This window comes from Eufriesea mexicana, unplaced genomic scaffold (genome assembly GCF_001483705.2).
Source record: "Eufriesea mexicana isolate 0111107269 unplaced genomic scaffold, ASM148370v2 scaffold5394, whole genome shotgun sequence".
Taxonomy (NCBI): Eukaryota; Metazoa; Arthropoda; class Insecta; order Hymenoptera; family Apidae; genus Eufriesea; species Eufriesea mexicana.
The window spans coordinates 579,621-601,265 of NW_016913324.1; the positions used below are offsets into that span (position 1 = coordinate 579,621).

At 41.9% G+C, this 21,645-nt stretch overlaps 4 protein-coding genes across 4 annotated transcripts in view; 3 read left to right on the top strand and 1 right to left on the bottom strand.

Annotated features, from left to right (window-relative positions):
- Positions 1 to 12,406, top strand: part of ush (Zinc finger protein ush) — a 238,615-nt gene extending 226,209 nt beyond the window's left edge. The window contains exons 2-8 of the mRNA XM_017906418.1: positions 7,440 to 7,696; positions 7,889 to 8,285; positions 8,456 to 9,172; positions 9,285 to 9,690; positions 9,856 to 10,114; positions 10,231 to 10,464; positions 10,539 to 12,406. Of these exons, the coding sequence (XP_017761907.1) occupies positions 7,440 to 7,696; positions 7,889 to 8,285; positions 8,456 to 9,172; positions 9,285 to 9,690; positions 9,856 to 10,114; positions 10,231 to 10,464; positions 10,539 to 10,970 (2,702 nt within the window). The 3' untranslated portion in view covers positions 10,971 to 12,406. The remainder of the gene's footprint in view (positions 1 to 7,439; positions 7,697 to 7,888; positions 8,286 to 8,455; positions 9,173 to 9,284; positions 9,691 to 9,855; positions 10,115 to 10,230; positions 10,465 to 10,538) is intronic.
- Positions 12,407 to 12,487: 81 nt separating this feature from the next.
- On the bottom strand, positions 12,488 to 13,714 carry fs(2)ltoPP43 (female sterile (2) ltoPP43). Its single transcript, XM_017906414.1, has 3 exons — positions 13,296 to 13,714; positions 12,954 to 13,211; positions 12,488 to 12,880 (listed from the first exon to the last, which is right to left on the bottom strand). The coding sequence occupies exons 1-3, from the start codon at positions 13,455 to 13,457 to the stop codon at positions 12,488 to 12,490; spliced, it is 813 nt and encodes a 270-aa protein (XP_017761903.1). The 5' UTR covers positions 13,458 to 13,714.
- Positions 13,715 to 13,743: 29 nt separating this feature from the next.
- On the top strand, positions 13,744 to 16,561 carry LOC108552044 (zinc finger protein 341). The gene is made up of 9 exons (XM_017906419.1): positions 13,744 to 13,824; positions 13,948 to 14,022; positions 14,131 to 14,404; positions 14,487 to 14,748; positions 14,839 to 15,033; positions 15,111 to 15,674; positions 15,754 to 16,023; positions 16,098 to 16,310; positions 16,391 to 16,561. Exons 1-9 carry the CDS (start codon positions 13,794 to 13,796, stop codon positions 16,559 to 16,561), a joined length of 2,055 nt encoding a protein of 684 aa, XP_017761908.1. The 5' UTR covers positions 13,744 to 13,793.
- A 541-nt stretch (positions 16,562 to 17,102) lies between these two features.
- LOC108552069 (membrane metallo-endopeptidase-like 1) lies at positions 17,103 to 21,617 on the top strand. The gene is made up of 15 exons (XM_017906461.1): positions 17,103 to 17,334; positions 17,403 to 18,189; positions 18,456 to 18,563; positions 18,650 to 18,755; positions 18,843 to 19,038; positions 19,151 to 19,300; positions 19,372 to 19,464; positions 19,554 to 19,739; positions 19,827 to 19,958; positions 20,039 to 20,221; positions 20,347 to 20,453; positions 20,526 to 20,713; positions 20,843 to 21,009; positions 21,142 to 21,291; positions 21,395 to 21,617. Exons 1-15 carry the CDS (start codon positions 17,134 to 17,136, stop codon positions 21,599 to 21,601), a joined length of 2,961 nt encoding a protein of 986 aa, XP_017761950.1. The 5' UTR covers positions 17,103 to 17,133; the 3' UTR covers positions 21,602 to 21,617.
- Positions 21,618 to 21,645: the final 28 nt, after the last annotated feature.

The window sequence follows — 21,645 nt, forward strand, 5'->3', positions numbered from 1 at the left end:
TTATGGGGATCATTTGTTTATCTATTTATTCTACAGGCGAAATAGACAATGAGTGGAACGGGACACTGGTTCGCGCTGTAACCGAGCCGAGAAACGCGTTAATCGTGCCCTATCGATCGACACGGTACACGTAGGCTAATAGCGAAATTAATAGTCGCTGGAAATCTTGGAAAATTCAACCACGCGGAATTAATAACGCGAGATTGCGTCCACGTGTCGAATAAAATCAGCCGTTCGAGAAATTAACGTTACACCTGGGAGATACACTTCTGATACATTTACATGGGGCACCATTCGTCTATGATGAACGCTACGAAGATCGACGAGTACGTCTCGTAGCTAAAGGCGAGTTTACACGCGCGCTTTGGGCGGGATATTCAATTTCGTTCAATCTCAAGATTTCGAAGATCGATATTACCGTTGAAAAGATAAGTTTAGTTGCAGGCAAAGATCAATCTAGGATATAAGGTATGAATAAATAGCTTATAAGATCTAAATTCCGAGAACGAATGTTTGTATCGTTACGAGTTTCTCATATTCACCCTGCACTTGGTCTAACTCCTGTCAAATAGTAATCCAGCACCTTGCAGAATATTCGGGCGGGGATTTCCAACTTCTGTAATAGTAATTCAGAGCCTACTAGCATGTTCGGACAGAAAACAATCGCGAATCACTATAAACAGGAGCGTCTTTCAGCGAAGTTCAGCGAGTCGAGTTGACAGCGTTTAGACAGGGTTAATCTAATTCGACGTCGTATACATTAGAAATCTTTCAGCAATCCACTGATCGAACTCGTAGAAAAGGGATTCAAGACCTAGTTAAATGTTCGAACAAAGAACAATCGTAGATCACTATAAAAAGGAGCGTCTTTCAGTGAAGTTCAACGAGTCGAGTTGACAGCGTTTAGACAGGGTTAATCTAATTCTACGTCATATACGTTAGAAATCTTTCAGCAATCCACTGATCGAACTCGTAGAAAAGGGGTTCAAGACCTAGTTAAATGTTCGAACAAAGAACAATCGCAGATCACTATAAAAAGGAGCGTCTTTCAGTGAAGTTCAACGAGTCGAGTTGACAGCGTTTAGACAGGGTTAATCCAATTCTACGTCGTATACGTTAGAAATCTTTCAGCAATCCAACGATCGAGCTCATAGAAAAGGGGTTCTGATCTGTAACAATATAAATATTCGATAAAAATTGAGGGATTTAGGCGAACCACGTCACGGTACCCTCTTGACACTCAGGACTCGGTCCTGGCACTCTCAAGACTCTCATCCAGGACTCTCAAGAGAAGCACTCAAAGAAACATATACCTTTCTTTAGTCATAAAAGATTTCAATAGAGAATTTTTACAATTAGATCTCTCTTGATACACGATTCCATACCTAAAACTAACCCCATGGAAGATCCATCTAGACCCTGAGTAGTATCGAAACGCGTTATCACAGCGAGAACCAGCAGCGGCAGACGTGTCAGCACGTAATAAAGTCTCAACAGGTACCAACGAGAGCAAGCATAACGAGTGGCGGGCATATCCAGCGGTAAACATCGTCATTAGAACATAATATCGAGCCGTAATGGCAGTAATAACCGACGCCATTAGCTTTATTCACTCTGCCCAATGAACTAATAATATTCGCGGCCGGTAATCGGCGCGTATTTTCGTTCGGCTTTCGATCGGGTAATTAAGTGGTAAATGGCTGAAAGTCGAAACGTTACGGTATCTCGTCACGATATCGACGCGCGGGATTTATCGTTGCCCTTTAGCATAATTACTATCATTATTGTCTTTACGTGCGCGCACACGCGAGCGCGTCGCGTGAAATACCCTCGCACGGACAGGGTAACACGCGACGCGTTCTACCGATCCCTCGTGTTACGTCCGAAAACACCGATACACGATCTCCGCGGACGGATCCGCGATCGATACAGGCGTAATTCAATTTTCCAATCGACATCGCGAGATGTACCATACGATACGATACCCCGAGCAATCCTCGTACGAGCGCCTAGAAATTTATGGAACCTACGAGATATTGGAGGAAGACACCGAGGTAGATGGCGCGACGTTGTTGCATTTTGTACGACTCGCTCGAGTCGATCGAGGCGATAAGTCGATTCGGTTTTCTGGAGAACGGTGATGTAATCCGCGTGACACGTACCTGGCCTGGGTCAGTACGCGGTGAGTCACGCAGCTATTTATAATTTCCTCTATTATCCACGACGTGATTCGATAGTCGATTAATTCGCACAGGAGACACGTGGAAGGGAGAATCGATGAAACGAGGGTGAGAAACAGTTACACGGAGTCTCTTTGTTACACCTAAACGGTAGATTTCTCGGGGTACCCGAATCTCCGAACGCGATCGCAATTGGAGACCCAAGCGTGCACGCGTTGCTTGGATTATTAGCGAGAACAAAGCTTAGGAAACTGGAAAAATAGGGACGAAAAACTGGGAAAGTTCACGAGGATCGAAGATATCCTCAAAGATGTACGAAGAATTCGATGGAGATTCGGTATTCGTCGATCAACGAAATTCCCTCGGGTCTGTGATCGGAGTGGATTGGAGTCGCCTGGTCGCCGTGTCACTACACGTATGACGGCCACGTATAGGCCCCATGCGTGTTGATACGCAGATAGAAGACGAGGTGGACGTAGTAAGAGCTTTGCATGAATAATGTCCTCCGCGACGTGATCTGAACTTCTTGGAAGGGATGGACTCCGAACGCGGACGGTCTCGTACAGGAATCCTCTCTCTCTCCTCCGTCTGCCACCCCCTCGTCGACGGCCGACGAAGAAAACGACGAGGCGAGGAGCAGGCCGGAATAAAGGCAGATCGAAGATATCGGATCGATCGGGTAGATTTGCGTTTTAATGAGGTGTGCTTGCACCGATGCCCGCTGAATCTTGAAGAGCTAAGTGTAACGGGACGAATTGAATTGATCGATTGCATCGGCGTTTAATTGAATCGGAACATGGACAGTTTCGTTCTAGAGACGTCGTCCGGTAAATTGTGCATAATGTTGTACTACACGGGCCGCGATCCTTGTCCACTGGCCACGATGTCGGTGTACCATCCACCTGGAACCCTTCCAGCGACTTCCATTTCGCGCAGCCGAACCTTCGTCTCCCTACCTTCACCCTGAAGGGGATCAAGCTCTCTTCGTGCTTAATTTCTTCGTTGTAAATGGCAACGTCTGTGTTTCCTTCCATTACGATCGATTTAATTTTATAATTTTCCTTTGCTGCAAATTGTTACACCCGTCGCTGTAGAAAATTCCCAGTCGTTCATATGGGTCCCGAATACCCTGGCCCGAACTGGACGCTGAAATCGGTCAAGCAATTTCGACGATCCCGATCAAACTCCATCAGCGTCAAGCCTATCGGTCTTACACGGGGCCCAGGACTGTCCCCGCGTGGTCTGCCGGTAATGGTGAGCCAAGAAGCGTCGGCCGAAACAGGACGAGTGTCAACGTCGACGAGTTAGGCTGCCTAAGATGCAGCGACGGGAAGAGGAAGAGGAAGGAGCGAGGAGGAGAGCGAGATGGAGGAGCCACGAGGAAGAGGCTCGACGCGGCGTAGGAGCCGATGAGAAGGTTGCGACTTGAGCTCTCACTTAGCAGCCGCAGTGTCACGATCGGGACGGCTGCATTAGCATATCTCCACGATGCAGCGTGTAGAGTAGAGAGGAAAAGACGCCTGGTGGCTGGTGGAGAGAGAGAGAGAGAGGGAGAGAGAGGTTCGCAGGAGAGACCGAGGGGTGAGGCGGTGGGCGGGAGGGGGAGGTGGAAAGACAGAAAGAGAAAAGCAAAGTGTTCATGGATGCATCGGTACGAGTGGCATGCATCTCTGGCATGGGTCGTGGCCCCGTGAAAAGAGGGCGCACACTACCATAATACGACTGGAAAGAAGGAACAAGAAGAAGAAACAAGAAGAAGAAGAAGAAGAAGAAGAAGAAGCAGAAGCAGAGAGGACTCACTCAGGCCTCACCAGCCCTGCCTGTTACCTGTACGTCGCGTGTTTGCCTACCCGCGTCACGATCAGGATCCTATTTGCATAGCGCCGATGAAGCTGCTACCGTTGCGCTCGTTTTCCTGCCACCGGTGTACCATCGCATCCTCCTTCCTCCGAGCGCTAGCTACACGTCCAGCCAGCGGGAGATGACGACCTGGAAGGAAGCGGAGAGAACGTGTTTGCGGTTGGTACCTCGCGATGCTTCGCGATCAGGAAGCGGCCCAGGGCGATGAAAGCTCGCCGTGAACGTGTTCCCTGACGAAAGACGGACGGAAAGGTATCGTAGACCGTCTCGATGACGAGGAACAAAGGAATGTCTCGATTTCGAGAGACAATTGGGAAAAGCTGAGCACGAGCGTCGATACCGTTCCAGGTGCCGCTTCGAGGAGCGCGTGACGCGGTAGACCATAATGCGTTACGCGACCGAAAACGAGCCACGCGCCGCGACGTGTGAAACATTCGTGCCCCCGTGCAACGAGCAGGTGTCGAGTCTTTCGTTTTCGTGTTAACGACCGAGCGTGAACTTCTAAATCCTCGAGAACGATGAAACGGGGATTACTCGATGACAGAGGCAAAAGTTTGGAACCCTCATAGAGGTGGCTGAAAAGCTAGTCGAATTTTTAGAGGAAACGGTAGGTAGATGATAGAAAGGGGTCCAAAGCGAAAGAAGGAAGCAAAGCGTCGAGACCTAACGGTCAGACAGTAAGGAACAGTAGCGTGGTTGTTTCTAAATTCAATTAAAACCTCCGGACAAAGGGTAACAATGGCGTAAGTGGCAAAGAGCAGGAGAGCTTCCGAACTCCGTTTCTCACGCGGCGCTGTTCGTTTCTCGCATAAAGCGGGTACGAAGGTGTACACGGGCGCGGTATCGGTTCTGAGAATGGCTTATCAGACCGCGGATATGTTAATGGCGGCCGTGTTTGCCCCCCTGCCCCCATCTGCCCTCCGTCCGCCACCATTGCCACCACCGGCACCACCACCACCGTCTTCTTTTCGAGATATATTACACCCTCAGCGAAGCCAGAGGTGGTTGGTGGCGGTTGTAGTAGGTGGTTGTAGGCGAGCAAGGTGCAGCCCTCTCGATCGGCCGTTGAACGTTTGCATGCACGTGCAATTAAGAATGGTCGAAGCCCGGTAACGAGAATGAAAGGCAGATAGAGGCGACCGGACGAGCCTGCGGGTTTAATAGTTCACTTCGTGGGACACCGCTCGTGCTTGATAGAGTCGTTTCGCGAGCCAATGTCTTCGCGGAACATTGCATCCGAAGGGGTCGAATGCTCACTCCGTACAAAGAAACTTCGACGATCAACCCCCGTTGCGGCTGATTTGTCCCTCTGCAAGTTCGCGCGCAAGGAGCACGTGCTCTAGCTGTCATAGAAAAAAGGAGAAAAAGAAAATAAGAGTCCTTTACTAAACAATTGCACGGGATGATAGTCTAGACCGATTAAAAAATAGAATACTAATCGATTCTTGTCGAGATTTCGTGTTTCTAACGATAACGCTGTGTGACACGAGTATCGGTGTGCATTAGAGAAATAAAATTACCTAATATTCGCTTAATATCCGTTAAAATTCCCCCATCTCGATGAAAGCTCAGTTGGAATGATCTTTACCAGAAAAAGATCCTACGAGTGGAACTCTGAATTCGCAATTTCGATCAGTCTCGCCGCAAGGAAGCTCGCGCGTAAACGCGAGGCGAGCGTGTTCCGCGGTCCCAGGTAGCTTGTACGCGCGTGCAATTAAGAATGCTCTCTCCCTCTGGCCGCGGAGCGAGCAACGACGACAAGCTGGACTGGAAGAAATAGGGACTCGAAGGCAGATAGCATTAGGAAAACGGGCGAGGGAACGAGGTGGAAGAAGGACGGAAGAGGAACGCGGTGGTGCTGGCGAGCTGGTCCGATCCATCGATGACCGCTTATTTACAGAGAGGCAGAAGGAACACGACCGAGCTGTAGATGCGAGTCGAGGATAGGCTAGAAGTGCGCTGCAACCCTTTGCCCAATCTGCCTCGGCATCTCGCCTCCTCCTCCTCGTCTCCTCTCGTCTCCTCTCGTCTCCTTCCTCGCTCTCGTGCGCGCTCCGAGAGTCCCGACCAGCCTCGCCCAGCCAGGCAATTAAAGCATCCGGGTAATTCGACGGACGATACGCGTGTCCTCTCGATTTCGAGGACAACCCACCTGGACGGTGCACTCCGTTGTGTCCCGCCGCGGCGGATATCCGCGCGAGGATCGCCGGGAAAAAGAAACCGGAGAAGCAGAGATACCGTGATCCGCGAGGTGTCGATGGTGTGTCCACACTCGCTTCGCAGCCTGGCAACAGGATGTTTCCAAACTGCCGCGTTTGTTTTTGGAAGCTGCCAACGTCAGAGAAGCTGCTCGTAGTCTACCTCCTGTCAATTCTTCTCAATTGGAATAACGCGAAGATTTAAGAAAATCGGTGTATCGGTATGCTAGATATTCTATCGACGTATCTCTTAACCCGAATAGAGTCGATGCACTAGCTATATAAGCTTCCCGATCCTGTAAAGCTTAGAAAAATCCCTCAATCTTGGAAGTTAACCCGAATGTACCTTCTCACAGTGGAAGTTCCTCGATCGGAAAACTCGAGAGGTTTGATACGGATCGAAAAGGAAATTCCAACGTAACGTGGCTATAGTGGAACGAGGCCGAGGTAGCCTGGGATCGATCGTGAAAAATTCCAGGAAAGCGTGCATCGTTTCGCGGGATGCCAGCTCGATGGCCAATAAGCCGGGCAACCCCATGGTGTCGAGCTTATCCGAGATTTCGACGCGAGAGCAGCCCCTTTCGGCGTCGAAGCGGCTCGTCGAATGGTGGGGATCTCCAGAGGCGTGCGAAGGGTGCAACGAGTGGGGTGGTGGTGGCCCGGTAGAGGGATAGATAGATGAATAGAGAGAGAGATAGGCGAAAGGACAGGCAGGGGGAAGGGAACAGAGGGTACGCAAAGGCTGGCGTGGCGAACGACCATTAGGGAGCCGAACGGCCATAGAGACGCATCGTTTAACGTGCGTGCCGGGCTTCTTTTTTCTTCTCGCTTTCTTCCTATTACCGACCACTTCCGGCTACGCAGAGGTCGCCGTTTCTTCCACGTGCAACCGCTTCGTGGACCATGGTCGTTTCCGGCGCATTCGTGGATTACCATTGGGACAGCTCGAAGAAATGTAGGAACATAGTGTATCGGGAGTAGTCGAATTATCGGAGTTGCGAATTAACCGGGAGACACGTCTGTCGCTGATTTTGCCCTTTCGCCGAGATCCGCAGACACCTGTTGTAGGGTGGAGATTTAATAGAAACGAAAAATGATCGTTGGAGGTTAATTGCCTCATCTCGAATGATATGGAAGTTAAGATAACACTGGTGGAATAGAGAGGTGAAGGTAACGTTTCTCTGTTTTCTCGTGATTTCAGGGGAGGATGAGGAATGGAGCGACTCGGAGAAGACGCCTTCGGTGAGCAGCGGAGTGGAGGGCGGTGGATCGGCAGTTTCCAGCCCGATCGCGCCGGTCGTCGAGGAAGAATCGAGTTTGCCGCCACCGCCGAGACTGAATCCCCCTTCCTCGTCCGTTGCGATCGCGAATTCGACCGCTGAGGATATCAGATTGAGGCTCAGCGTGCTCTCCGAAGACGCTCGGAAACGACTGGCTAGTCTTACCGAAGATATCGAGGTAAAATTTAATTAGGACTCGACTCTACCGTTTAACGTTTAATCGGTCTCGTGTAGAGGTCAGCAAAAAGAATTTTGCGATCGACGTATGCGATACTAAAATTTGTAAAACCGTATTCCGGTGTAATTTTCATATGGAAAATCGTGGCAATTCGAGTCAAAGCGGCTAAGAGATTTCGAAATATTCGTACAGGTTGCGAGAAGCTTGAGAGACAGACATGTCAACCCGAGACCCAATCAGACGCGAGAATCGAGTCCGAAGGACACGGACGAGGAATCTGTCATGGCCGTGGTTAAGGAGGAAGACTGTCAGCCGAGGTCGTCGTCCTCTTCGTCATCCTCGACCAGAAGACGGGAATCCATGTGCAGGAGAGACTCGGAGGACTCCTCGAGGCGGTCGAACACGGACAATCCACCGTCCGAGAAGAAGCTGAAACTCGACGACGAAGCTGCACCAAGACTGAGACTCAATGCTAGTCTGGCGACGGATCCTGCACTCCGCCCCGCCGCCGTAGCCGCACTTACCGTCAAGCCGGAAAATACCTCGCCACCGAATCCTGTGCCACCTTTGCCGGCTGGACTTCAGAATGGTAATGTCGACTAGACGATACGACGATACCTGTGACATCGATATTCGTGACATTTTCAACATAAACGTTTTCTCGGTATCAGTACTATAAACAATCTTACCCGACTTGGACCTAGCTTCGCTTCCATAGGCAAAAGTACGTATCTCAATGGAGGAAACTAATATTTGCAGCGATCGCGTCAGGTAGGCTGTTCGTGCTGCCAACCGATGGCAAGGAGACCATCACCGTAGAGCCTGCCAGGCCGGCGCCACTGTTCTGCCCTCCGTGCGGCATCCGCTTCAGCTCAGCGAGCACACTCGAGGCCCATCGCACCTTCTACTGCGCCCATCGTCCCCGGCTGGAAGAGGACACCACCAACGAAGAGGACGAGGAGAAGACGAACAAGTTCGAGGTGAGGAAGGCCTACGCCTGTCCTCACTGCTCGTACAGTGCGGACAAGAAGGTGTCGTTGAACAGACACATGAGGATGCACGCCGCGTCCCCGGCACCACCCACGATACCAACCGCGCCAGCCATAGCTACCACCCCAGGCAGTGGCGCGGCTACAGCCTCGAATGGATCTCTGAACGAGGAGGCAGAGAGATACTGCAGAAACTGCGACATCCGATTCAGCTCTCTGAAGACGTATAGAGCGCACAAAACGCACTATTGCAGCACCAGGCACGTGGTGAAGGATACGCCACCGGCGGCTACCGTAGCCTCTTCGTCGGTGAAAGCTTCACCGCCGACGAGCGCGAGTCCTGGAGAGTCGCCACCTCCTCAGCCTTGCTTGGCGCTGCCCACCAACCCGATCTTGATCGTCCCGTACTCTTTGTTCCGCGGAGCCAGCGTCCTGGCGGCGCCGACTTTGCCTGCCCCTGACACTGCGTGCTTCCTACTACCGAATGGTACGTGTACTTCAGTCGCGGCTTCTTTAGACCTTTAAGGTTCTCTTTGTAAATCGAGCAGCGAGGAATCTATGAAAATGCCAATGCTGACGAGTTTTCTGTCCCCTCGTAGGTCATCTTCAACCGATGACGAGAGGTCTCACCACGACACCGCAGAATACCGTGGTCGAGCCTCCGCCGGTTCTTCGAGCAGCGAACAAACCAACGACGCCAGCGTCCATCGTGGCATCGTCCACGTCGCCATCTGGTTCAGCGCCGCTAGACTTGAGCATAAGAAAGTCACCAGCTCATCAGGACGAGAAAGAGAACAGGGTGTCGCCGGCTCCCTCTTCCCTACCTCCACCACCTGGTAGTCCGAGATCCAGAGGAAGCGGAAGTCCCAGGGCAAGGTCCATTGGCTCCGCTCCCACGGCAGCCGGAACCGTTGCACCTCCACCGCCGACGGAATTAGCTCTAAGACTGGCCGAACTTCCGCCACCGCCTGTTCCTGGCGTCCTCGTGAAGCAGGGTGTCTCGAGGTAAGGTACTCTGACGTTTTCATGACACTTTAAATATATAGAATCTTTTGTACGACAATTGTTTTTATGCAGCTGATAGAGATGCTAGAAAATGAAAATAATCATGATTGTCGAACCTTGTATCACGGTGATTAGTGGATTATCCTATAACTGGTCGTCTTTCAGATGCAAAGAATGCAACATCGTATTCTGCCGACACGAAAACTTCGTCGCACATAAGAAACATTATTGCCAAGCAAGAGAAACGACCGTCAGCAACAGTCCTCCGCCACCTGGTACACCCTCGCCTCCTCTGGTTCAGTTAATCTGCGCTGCGTGCGGTATCAAGTTCGCCTCCATGGATAATCTGGCAGCTCATCAAGCGTTTTACTGTCCCAAAAGGCCGGAACCTCAGGAACATCATTCGCGATGCTCGAAATGCAAAGTTAGTGCTAGTCTCCTTACTCTGGTCAAAACGTTCCGTGGATTCCTCCTCGCGCTAGGGAATAAACGACACGATTTTTATCGTATTCTTATTTGGTCAATGTATTGTTTGTTCAGACTATAATCGAACCTGGAGGCACACATACCTGTACCAGCGGGCCGACCGGGGGTTGGAGATGCCCTGTCTGCGGTGCAGTTAGTCCGACAGCTGGAGCAGCTCAACGTCACATGGATGCGCATCAGGGCGTCAAGGCTTTCCGGTGTACGATCTGTCGTTACAAAGGAAATACGTTGCGTGGCATGAGAACGCATATCAAAATGCATTTTGAGAAACGCGGGACCGATCTGCAGGTACGCAACGCTTCGTTACGCTGTCACGTTCGCTTTTGATAAATACCTTGACTACGTTGCTTAATCGGTTCTAGGAAGAAAATTACATAACGTGCGTACTTGATGACGAAACGGTTCTGCCTACCCCAGAACCTGCTCCAGCTACCACTCCCGAAGAAATCCCGGGTGAGGTGCAAGTAAACGGAAAGACCGAAGTTCGAAAAAGTCCGCAGCCACCGCCACCCCCGCCTCCGCCATCACCGACGGTGGCCAACAAGGTAAAGCAAGAACGCGAGGATACACCACCTCCCGAGGAAAGTTTGGATCCGAACAAGAGCGGTCCGCGTTACTGCAGGTCATGCGACATCAGCTTCAATTATTTGAGCACGTTCATAGCTCACAAGAAATTCTATTGTTCGAGTCATGCCGGCGAGGCAAGCAACAACAACAACAATAATAATAATAACAATTCGACAAGCCATGCGACAACGCCTCCAAGCAGCCGAACCGAGGCGTCGGTACTTTAAAAAGACTCTCAGAACAAGACAACTGATGGGACTGTTAATTGTTGCCAGTTTATATATAATATAATTGCCGACTATCCGATTTAGTTGACTACCGTTGTGTGATTTCTGTTGATCCAGGGAATTGTTTGTACTTATAAATTGAGTTATCCGACATGTACATACGCGATGCGTGAACGGACATAAAGGAGGAACTGCGTTAAACATAAAGAATGTTAGTAGCAGTAAGAGAAGGTTAGACGATCGTGACGACGTTTGATAGTTCGCTTTGGATCAATTGGACGGAAATAAAGATTGGGTATTAGAAGAGAAAGTCACGTGAAATATACCAAAGTGAAACTGTCAAATGGTAATATAGACCCATGTATGAAAGGGATCGTAGTTGCAGCTAAATTCATGGTGCAGCTGATCTCATGCGCCACGATCGACTGATACAAAAGGTGTGCAATCTCATGACTCTCCAATAATCTCGTAGTTGTAACTGATAATCGACACATACCTAAGGAATTACGGAAAAGTAATGATGAGTGTAAAATGTTGTACAGTAGCCGAGTAGAGTATTACGGTACGATATAGTAATAATCTTGAATGATACCAATTCCCAGCTTGTGAAAACGCTAAGTTGCAATATGACACTTAATATATTATATATAAATAAATATAGATATAAATAAATGATGTCATTGTCCATAAGTCGCGCTCATATTCTCGACGAGTAAGTACGTTGATAACTGTATCCAGACTGCCATAAGAAAGAAAGATCGGAGTCGTTTCCTATCGCTTTGCCAACAGTCTCGTGTGTATAATAGCGAGAAATTAAAAATAAATCAATGGCCCCTAGTATTTCTCTTCGAATTCCGGATACGGTGTAATTGGATCCTTACCAACGCATTTGCTTCGTTATATTGCAATCAAAAAAAAAAAAGCATCGCCTGTACTTGTATACAAGTAACGGAATCGTTGCGAGCGCGTAAATGTAAAAATTAGAATTAAGGCCAGTGTTACACGTATACGCAGCGTAATATTCATATCACATAACGAGTTCGTTAAAGGCATGGATTTCTTCGCGTGTGAACGTCCGACGATGAGAGAGAAAGAATGAGTGAGTAAATGATTGAGAAAGAGAGAGAGAGAGAGAGAGAGAGAGAGAGAGAGAGAGAGAGAGTGCGAGAAAGAAAGAAATACGCGAATGTTGTAATCCAAACGTTGTCCGATATGGAACGATACGACAACGTTTTCGAAAAATCACACTTATATAAAAATTGTTTTCGTATTTTGGCGAGTAGTATAGTCAGATAAAACGCGAATGTTCGCAGATACTTTTATAAAAGTAATTGTTATGTTATTTACAGGCCTCCTGCTAATTGCTGTCTAAAGGAAAGCAAGATTCACGATATTCCATTACAAAATAAATACGAAAGATTTGATAACACATCACGGAGAAGCTACTTTATTGCTGAACATTTGTAAATCTCTATCTGGTACTTCCAACAATTTGTTATGCCTAATAAAAACAATCTTCAAATGTCACTATCTTTTAAAATTTTTTCTGCGTCTGCTTTGTATTTTGCATATTTGTAACCATAAGCCTCTACATCTGCTTCATTAAGTGCTTCAACAAAATCATCTTCTTCGGATAAATCAGATTCTTCATTTAATGCCATGTTCCTAACAGCCTGCCTCATATCATCTTCGTCGATTGATCCCTCAGATTCATCAGAATCTGGGTAGTCGTTTCTCCAATTTGACTCTGAATTTGAATCCTCTGATTCACATTCAGCTTCGGGATAATCATTCTCTCTGTATGTATCATAAACTAACTCTTGTTCAAATGGATGTATAGATACCATATCATCTAGGTATATATCGTTCTCAGTTTGGACATAATACAAATCATATACATAATTATCATCCTGTAAAACATTCATATAATGTAAGTAATTATCAATTAAACTGACTGAAAAATATTTAAAACATATTGTTCACCTTTTTTTCAGAATCCTCTTTTGCTATGGATTTCGAATCCTCTACGTCTATTAATGTTATAATTTTGTCTTCAGAGTTTTCAGAGTCTTTAGAATCATCCAAAGATCGAAAATAACTAACTACTTTGTAACGATTTTCTACTGAAGTTTGTTTTATTATCTCTCTTACTTTCTTTGTAATATCTACAGGGTGGTGTTTGAAATTTGCTTGTAACTCGTCTTTTCTATAACTTTGAATTAAATGTTCCACAGTATCTTCCTACAAAAACAAAATAAATATTAACTTAGTCGAAGTATAATCTGTAGCTTGCTGAAAATATTTGTGCTTTTTTTCTATAAATACCTGTTTTGTAAAGGTTCCAGCAAATTTAGCAACAGTCGTTAAAGAATCTGATGCAGCTTCGGTTACTTCGTTTTCCGCAATTTTTTGTCGTTTACACGAAATTACCAAAGCATTTGATGGTTCATCGTCGTGTCTGCGTTTCACACGTAATATCGCTGCCATTTTTGTATGTTTTCTTACAAAATCTACTTTAAAAAAATATTTACGCGCGCACCGATATTTTATGTCGTTTACCCTAACCCGCTCTACTAATTTAACGTTTACACTACAATACCACTTGCACTGTAGCTTACAATCCTATTTTGAGGTTAGAATCGTTTTTAGTAGTCGACATATCGATTATCATTCGCTGGCCTGGTCAGCAACAACGCTGGCAGGGCGTAGAAATTCTCGGTATGTTTTCGACTTGGAATTTATTCATTTTCTTCATATTAAACGATTCATGAAAGTCTGATCGTTGATTTCGCTTAAAATGAAGCGTTAATATTATTGCAAAACATGGCGCAATCTATTTTCGACGCTTTAACAGGTAAAACTTTTCTATCCTAGAAATAGGTGGGGTTAACCAACAAGTATCTTATTTATCTTCCTCGCTAAAAGAAAATTTAGGTAGTATTTTGGAAATTTAGAGTCATTTTTTTCTACTTTGTAGGTGTATCACTAGACAGTCCTTCTGTGCAATCATTATTAGAGTCCCAGACTTTAATAACTGAAGTTGAACAGTCAGGTGAGTTTTTGATGAAGTATCACTGTTAACCTATTAATTGAAGATTCATCGTTGTAAAAATTTCTGTAAAGTAAATTTACAATAAACATCTACATGATTTGTATTTAGCAATTGATCAAGATGAGGAAGATATATTTCAGTGTGGAAAATGCAAAAGCCAATTTACATCATTGCACATGTTTGTGTTGCACAAAAGGACACACCAAAAGACACAAGAACAAACAGTAGATTTAAGTCAGTTTTTGGTGAATGATGAAACTCAGACTGTTCACACAGAAGACAATAGTCAAGATGTACCACAATATAATCCACAAGAAACATTTGTTCAAAATGATCAACTTAGTGAACCAATTATACTTGAAGAATCCGATATGCTATTTAGGTAAATAGATATTGTTAATTATTTAATGATATATACTAAAAAGTTCCTTCCTGGTAAATGATGTGTTATTTATTTGTTATAGCATGGATCAGGAGGGTGCTAATTACTTTACAACGGATTCCACATTTAGTGTTCCAATTATATTAAGTTCAGAAGGTTTGGATACTTTTGCAAACTCTACTATTCCAGGGGATGAGCCCATAAAAGATGATTCAAACGAAGTACCTCAAGTTCTCCAAAGTGATATTTCTCAAGAACAAAACATTAACAATAAAGTTGATGTACCAATGACTGAAAATTCAATAGAATCTGAAAATACTACTAATCAAACACAGAACTTAAAGGTATGAAGTTTAATAAGATGACAAATTTGTTTTAATGTTATTCTTTTAACTTACAATTGTGTATTTTTTAACTGATACTTTTTATTACAGTATAAGTGTGGTTATTGCAGCAAACAATTTTCAAAAAAATTTTATTGGCAACAACACGAACGTTCTCATACAGGGGAAAAACCATATCAATGTGTTGTATGCGGACGTGCATTCGCACAAAAATCAAACGTTAAAAAGCATATGTCATCACATAAAGTATGGCCAGGAACTGCTATACACTCTTTACCCCCAGAGGTATTTTAAACATTTTGGCACGGGCATACGATTTCCTTTCCTGTCTTCCTTTTTTAATACTTGATGACCGTTGTTAGGCACCACCAGATGGAAGTATAGATCGCACCTATCATTGTCAGTTTTGCAAAGAAATATTTGACTCGTACAAAGCTCTAAAGGGCCATCTTATAGTCTCTCACTTAGCACTGAAAGTGTACAAATGTGTGCAAAGTAGTTGTAGTATGATGTTCGCTGAACTTGAAGATTTCTTAGAGCATACACGCAGTCATAAGAGATCAGAATATCGTTGCCACGTGTGCGGTGAAGTGTTTAATACTCTGTCTGATCTTGGACTTCATCAATATGCTCACTCCGTCCAAAAACAAAAAACAACAGAGAAATATTACTGTTGTTCTGTTTGTAAATCCTCTTTCTCTAATTTGGAGGCTTTACAACACCATACAGAAACCACAACGCATGACTATGCTTGTTTACATTGTGGAAAGAGTTTCTTGATCGAACGATTTTTGCGGCGTCATTTAAAAACGCACGCCTCATCCGCACGATTTGCCTGCGAAGATTGCGGAAAGGCCTTTAAAACTGAGCAATACTTAGCCAATCATAAATTAATCCATAGCGAGGAAACACCGTTCCTATGTCCTGTGAGTGATTTTACGGTCAATTAAAATATTTTTAAATTGTTTTACACATTTTTTTAAATAAACAATTCATTGATTATAGCATTGTCCAGCTCGATTCAAGCGAAAAGATCGTTTAGGACGCCATATGTTGATTCACGATTTAACTAAGAGATTGAAGTGTCCCTTCAGAACATATTTAGGTTGTATGAGTGAATTTTCACGACCTGATAAATTAAAGCGTCACCTACTGACGCATAGCAATATCAAAAGATTTAGTTGTAGTCACTGTAATCGTAATTTTCATCGGGCACAAGCTCTTAAGCATCATGAAATGAATAAACATAGTTTAAAATGCGAAATTTGTTCACACGTAAGTTTTACATTCGATCGTACCTATCGGATATAATTTAAGTAGATAATTACATTTTAAAATTTGCATTATAGGCATTTAAAACTAAAGAACAATTGCTAACTCATAATTGCGATCAGTCGAGTGAGACTAAGAAGCATATGAGTTCACAGTTACCTAAGAAAGCTTCTGGATCATTTAAGCCAAGAAAACCTACTCCAAAGAGACAAACATCATCAAAGACTGCAATTGGGCTTGCTGATAAGGAAAAACTAGAGAAATTTAAGGCTGACGAAATACAAAGAAAAGTAATTACATAATTACATATAGTTTAATAAAACCAACATATACTATATAATAATTTATAATATATTCATATATATTTTAGATCACCTCTGAAATGTTAAAGTCTGAGGACTACAAAGATGAAACTTGTACCAAAAAAATAGAAAACATTTCTATATCAAAAGAGATCGAAGCTCTCATTAAATCTGAAGCAGCGGACAATGAAATCAAACGCAACACTGATACATATGCGGTACAACATACCGGCGAATAGAGTTTTTAAATATATATTTTTTAATTGTATTTAAATTATAATATAGTCTAGGCTGTAGATAAGTTGTCATACTACGTGCAATGGGATCATTGGCAAACTGCAAGTTGCATTTTATAATAGTAAATATAATATTTTGTAGTTTACATATCTGTGATAATTGTATTATAAAATATATTAATATAAATAACTTATATCTATCTATCTCAAATATTTTTAATGACGCCTTCCTTAGGCCGTTTGGAATTTATGGATGTATTAAAGAAACAGATGTTTGTGTCAATGTGTATATTTCTTTCTAATTAACTTTCCTTTAGCATAACCATGAAATTGCACTCTTTCTTACAAATTAGTAGAAGGATGTGATAATATCGTATCTTACGGATGTTACAGTGCATTTTTGAGATAATACTAAGAGGAAATGGTTAGTGGCTTAACTACCACTTCCTTTCTTCTGTTCACGTTTCGAATTTAATTTAGTAGAAAAAACTCAGTGCTCTTATACACTAGTCAAGGTAATACTATACCTGAAAATTAGTGCCTATATAAATAAGTGATTGAATACATTTCAAAGGATGCCTTCCCGAGGATCTTATCAAGTTGCTAACGTCCCGCAGGGGAAAGCAGCCCAACGGGATCAATCTTATAGAAGTTGCATTTCAATGCTATTAATATTCTGTTTTCTTTGTATTATCCTCATCCTTGTCGCTTTCCCATGGAAGATATATGATTCTGATCATTCTGAACAAGAAGATGAATACATGGGAATATTTCAGGTAAATTTATTTTTAAAAATTAAAAATTAATAAAAGGCATTTCGATAAAAATAATTATATCGGCGCAGCATCATCATCGTGACCACACAGAACAGCGAACTGAAGAAACAACTAGTACTACAAAATCAACTAAATATTATTTAACAACTACAACTTCTATCAATGAAAATAATTCAGAACAAGTAGAAGCAGTAACATCAAATTTTGAAGTAGGTACTGAAAACTCTAATGTAGTAAATACTACAAATTGGATCGTTAGTAATACATCCAACTTTAACGAATTTCTAAATATCGAAACTACTACGGAAATTCTATTACTAAATGATTCAGTAACCGATATCGAAACTATAACTTCAACGATTAACGCTGATTTTGCGGAAACTGAAACAGCAAGTTTGACTACAGAAAAATATCAAGAAAAAAGTACTACGAACAATTATATCACGGAAGCTTCTACTTCTATAGACACGGACTTCGTTAACGGAGAAACTTCTTTTGAGGAGAATGAAAGTACGATAAATGATGTTACCAAATATGAAACGAAACATGAAGAAACTACCACGATCAAATTTACCACTGAAAATTTGCCAAATATAGATAATCATTCTACAATATTAACTACAATAAAAGATGATAATACGATTAATACTATCACTACAACTTCTAGCTCACCGATTACTAAGAAAGTGTGTACTACAGGCAAATGCAAGAATTTGGCCAGTAAGATGTTATTTTATATGAATCACTCGGTCGAACCATGCGATGATTTTTATGAATACGCTTGCGGTGGTTTTGAGGCCAATCCGCAAACTATAGATCAGAATTTGGAAGACATTGCTTATAAACGAATTCTAAGTACGTATTATTCTATGCTTTTGTTTACTATACAAAAAAATATTTCACCCAAAAATCTTGAATAAACTTTCTTCTTTTTTTAACGTTATTTTTTTTCTCTGTATACATATATATATTTTTTTTTCGTTGTCATATATCAAAAATAATTTCGTATTAAATAAAATGCAGCATATTATTAGGAAAAGCGAATAAAATAAATATACAATAAACATTTGTAAAATTTCTCATAAGTTTCTCGTTACATGTTACACTTTAATTTGATTCAGGGCAAATGCAAAAAGAAAATCGGGAACATAGATCATCCCTTTTTACTGAATATTACAATAGCTGCGTACAATACGAAAACATCAATCAAACAAAAAGGATCGAGCTGGGTATGTGGAAATCAGACATTTACTTAGTTTCTAATGTCAAATACAAGTTTAATGTATAATAAATAAGTATAATATTCTCCTTAAAGCGAGAAAAGTGTTAAACGGGGTAGGAAAATTTTACACTACGATCGACTGGGATGAAAAACATACAAACTTCACCGAGCTACTCGGTAAACTATTATTACACAACAGGTAAAAGATTTAAGACAATGACCCGTACAAAAATATCGCGCATCGAGTTCACGTAATATATTTCCCGTTTGTTTTTTAATTTTCTAGCGCTTTGTTATTCGATATTTCTCCAGATCTTGACGAATATTCTCCGAAGCAATTAACCCTTAAAATAGGCCCGACGACGTATAAAAATCCTTTTGACGTCGATGAAACGAACAATCCCTGCTATGCGTCTCAATTCGAGAAAGAAAAAGAGACAGTAGATCTAGGGCAATTATACATGGAATATAAAGCGTGCAAGGTATGCGTGTACACGCGCGTGTGCGTAATACGCACAACGCAATAAAAAAAAAGAAAACATGCTCTATCGATGATAACATTACAAACGCGTTTGTCCTGTTTCATTTTGTTAGAAAAATCCAAGAAAGCTTATAGAGTCGATCTCGGAAGCCTGTACAGCACTCGGGGTATTCAGCGAATTGAACAATGCGTACAATACTTCTCAATACATACATTTTACACGTATCAAAATCGATTTGGAGATAGTGCAAAAATTTTTCGCGGTAAGTTTTGCCAGCTTTTTTTATGATTCGGTTGAATATATTTTCTTAATATGTTATTCTTCGTATTTCAGAATTTTCCATCCGAAGACAAGATTCGTGAAGCATATCTGATGAAAAATTACACTCTTATAACTATCAAGGAGTTGGAGGAAAAATTTAAAATTGTAAGAGATAAAAATTGATATTTGTCGTGTAAATTAAATTAATCTATTCTATAACGATCAAACCAATATGTTCTGTAATATGCTTAAAGGTAAATTGGACGCAAGTAGTTTACATGCTAACGAAAGAACTGGTTAAACCGGAAATAAAGGTGCAGGTTTACTTTTACGATGCTCTAGCTAAAGGATTGAAAAATCTGGAAGAATTTGGAAATAATGAACCGATGAATTTGCATAACGCATTATTAGGATTGTATGCACGCAATCTTTATCAGGACGTATGTTTATTTTCCTTGATTAATGTCCTGATCCTTCTTTTCTTTTTTATTATTATTTGCAATTTTTCATTTTTTTTTTCTTTCTAGTTAGTTTTATCAAAACATCTAGATGCTAAAAAAGACTGTCTTCGCACAGCTGCTAACGTTTTACTCCCGGAAGCTTCAAAATTGTATATGTCTTCATTTTCAGAAGATCAACTTACATATATGACTAAGACTGTAAGTTTTTATCTCATATATAATAGTAACGCAAACAAATTATTTACTTGATAATTAATCACCATCGTGTAACTTAATAGATATTTAGTTTGTTCGAGAAACATAAGGAGACTCTAAAATTAAAAATTGCGGAAATAAAATGGGCTACGCCAGAGGAACAAAACATGCTGATTGCGAAAATAGATGATCTCAAAGTTACTGTGCCTAATATTCGGTATTTTCCCGACAATAATACAATTTATAAAGTAAGTCAAGTAAATGAGGTATGAAAAATCATTATTGCTATGTGTGCGTAATTATTCGTATAGTACTTAAAAAGAATGCTAATATTATTAATTTGTAAAAGTTATTTATATTAGATGATATTTTAATGATAGTCTAATTTCAGATAAACTTGTCAAATAATTATCTCGAAAATTCAGTGATTTTAATGAAAAGGTATCGAAAATTAATATATGCAGAATTATTTACAAATCCAGGGTATCCTGAACAAATGTAAGCTTTTATAATTAAAACTACATATATGAAATGCCTTTCCATTATAAAACTATACTGATTAATATATAGATGGACGCATTATGCAACACCATATCAATCGAAAGGGCTTGCGATTTACGGATTAAATTTCGTTGTAATACCATTTGGTGTAATCGATTGGTCTACGAAATACAATGAACTTTCATTTGATTACATAAAACTAGCAACACTTGGTAACATAATAGCTTACCAAATTGCTCATCACTTCGACGCAAATGGTATATTAATAATATTTTGTAATATCATAGTGGTCAATGTTATAGATTTACAACATACTTTTAAGAAAATTTCGAAAAATCTTATGATTTAATTGTCCAATAATATACCTTTTTAATACACGTTATTAGGTATCTATTATTGGAATGGTACTCGAAATGCCAATAACAGTTTGTTAACTGATAACGATTCTATAAATACGAATTTCGAGAAATATATTGACAGTCAGCGAGAAATTCTTTATCAAAATCGTATGAGTATGTCATTATCGTCTACAGGACAGAACGTGTTTTACGAGGTGAATTCATATATGTCTTTTTTTATAAAGTCATTATGATGTAAAAATATTATTTTAAACTAAAACATTTAATTAAGTACGTTTTTAGAAACAATAATACTTTCTCTTTTTTTTTATCTAAACGTGTTTCAGATTTCGCAATTGTCATTAAATGAACGTCTGTCCGAGATAATGGGGCTCAGGTTAGCCTACGATACTTTGGCTCGATTGAGATCTAGTGAAGATCATCTCCCATGGCTTGAACTTGATGTCAATCAGTTATTCTATCTCGCCTATGCTCAGGTACTCTTGTCGCAGTAAAATTTATAGCATTGGCAAATTAAATATAATTACAATCATTGTAACAATTATTATAAGTAGAACTTTTCATCGTTCTTTTTTATAGATGCACTGTACGAAGTCACCACTTACGTCATCGTATATATCATTGTACGAGAGCGAGCAGTTACCAAGTCGGATTCTTATTTTTATTTCTGCATCTAACAACAGACTTCTTGGTGAAGCTTGGAATTGTCCAGAGGGTTCACAGATAATGCCAAGTTTTGTTTGCAATGCATTTCCGTATCTTCAATGTAACGATATAGAGACGTAATTAAGATACGTAAATGATACAGCAATTAATTTTTTTTTTTTATA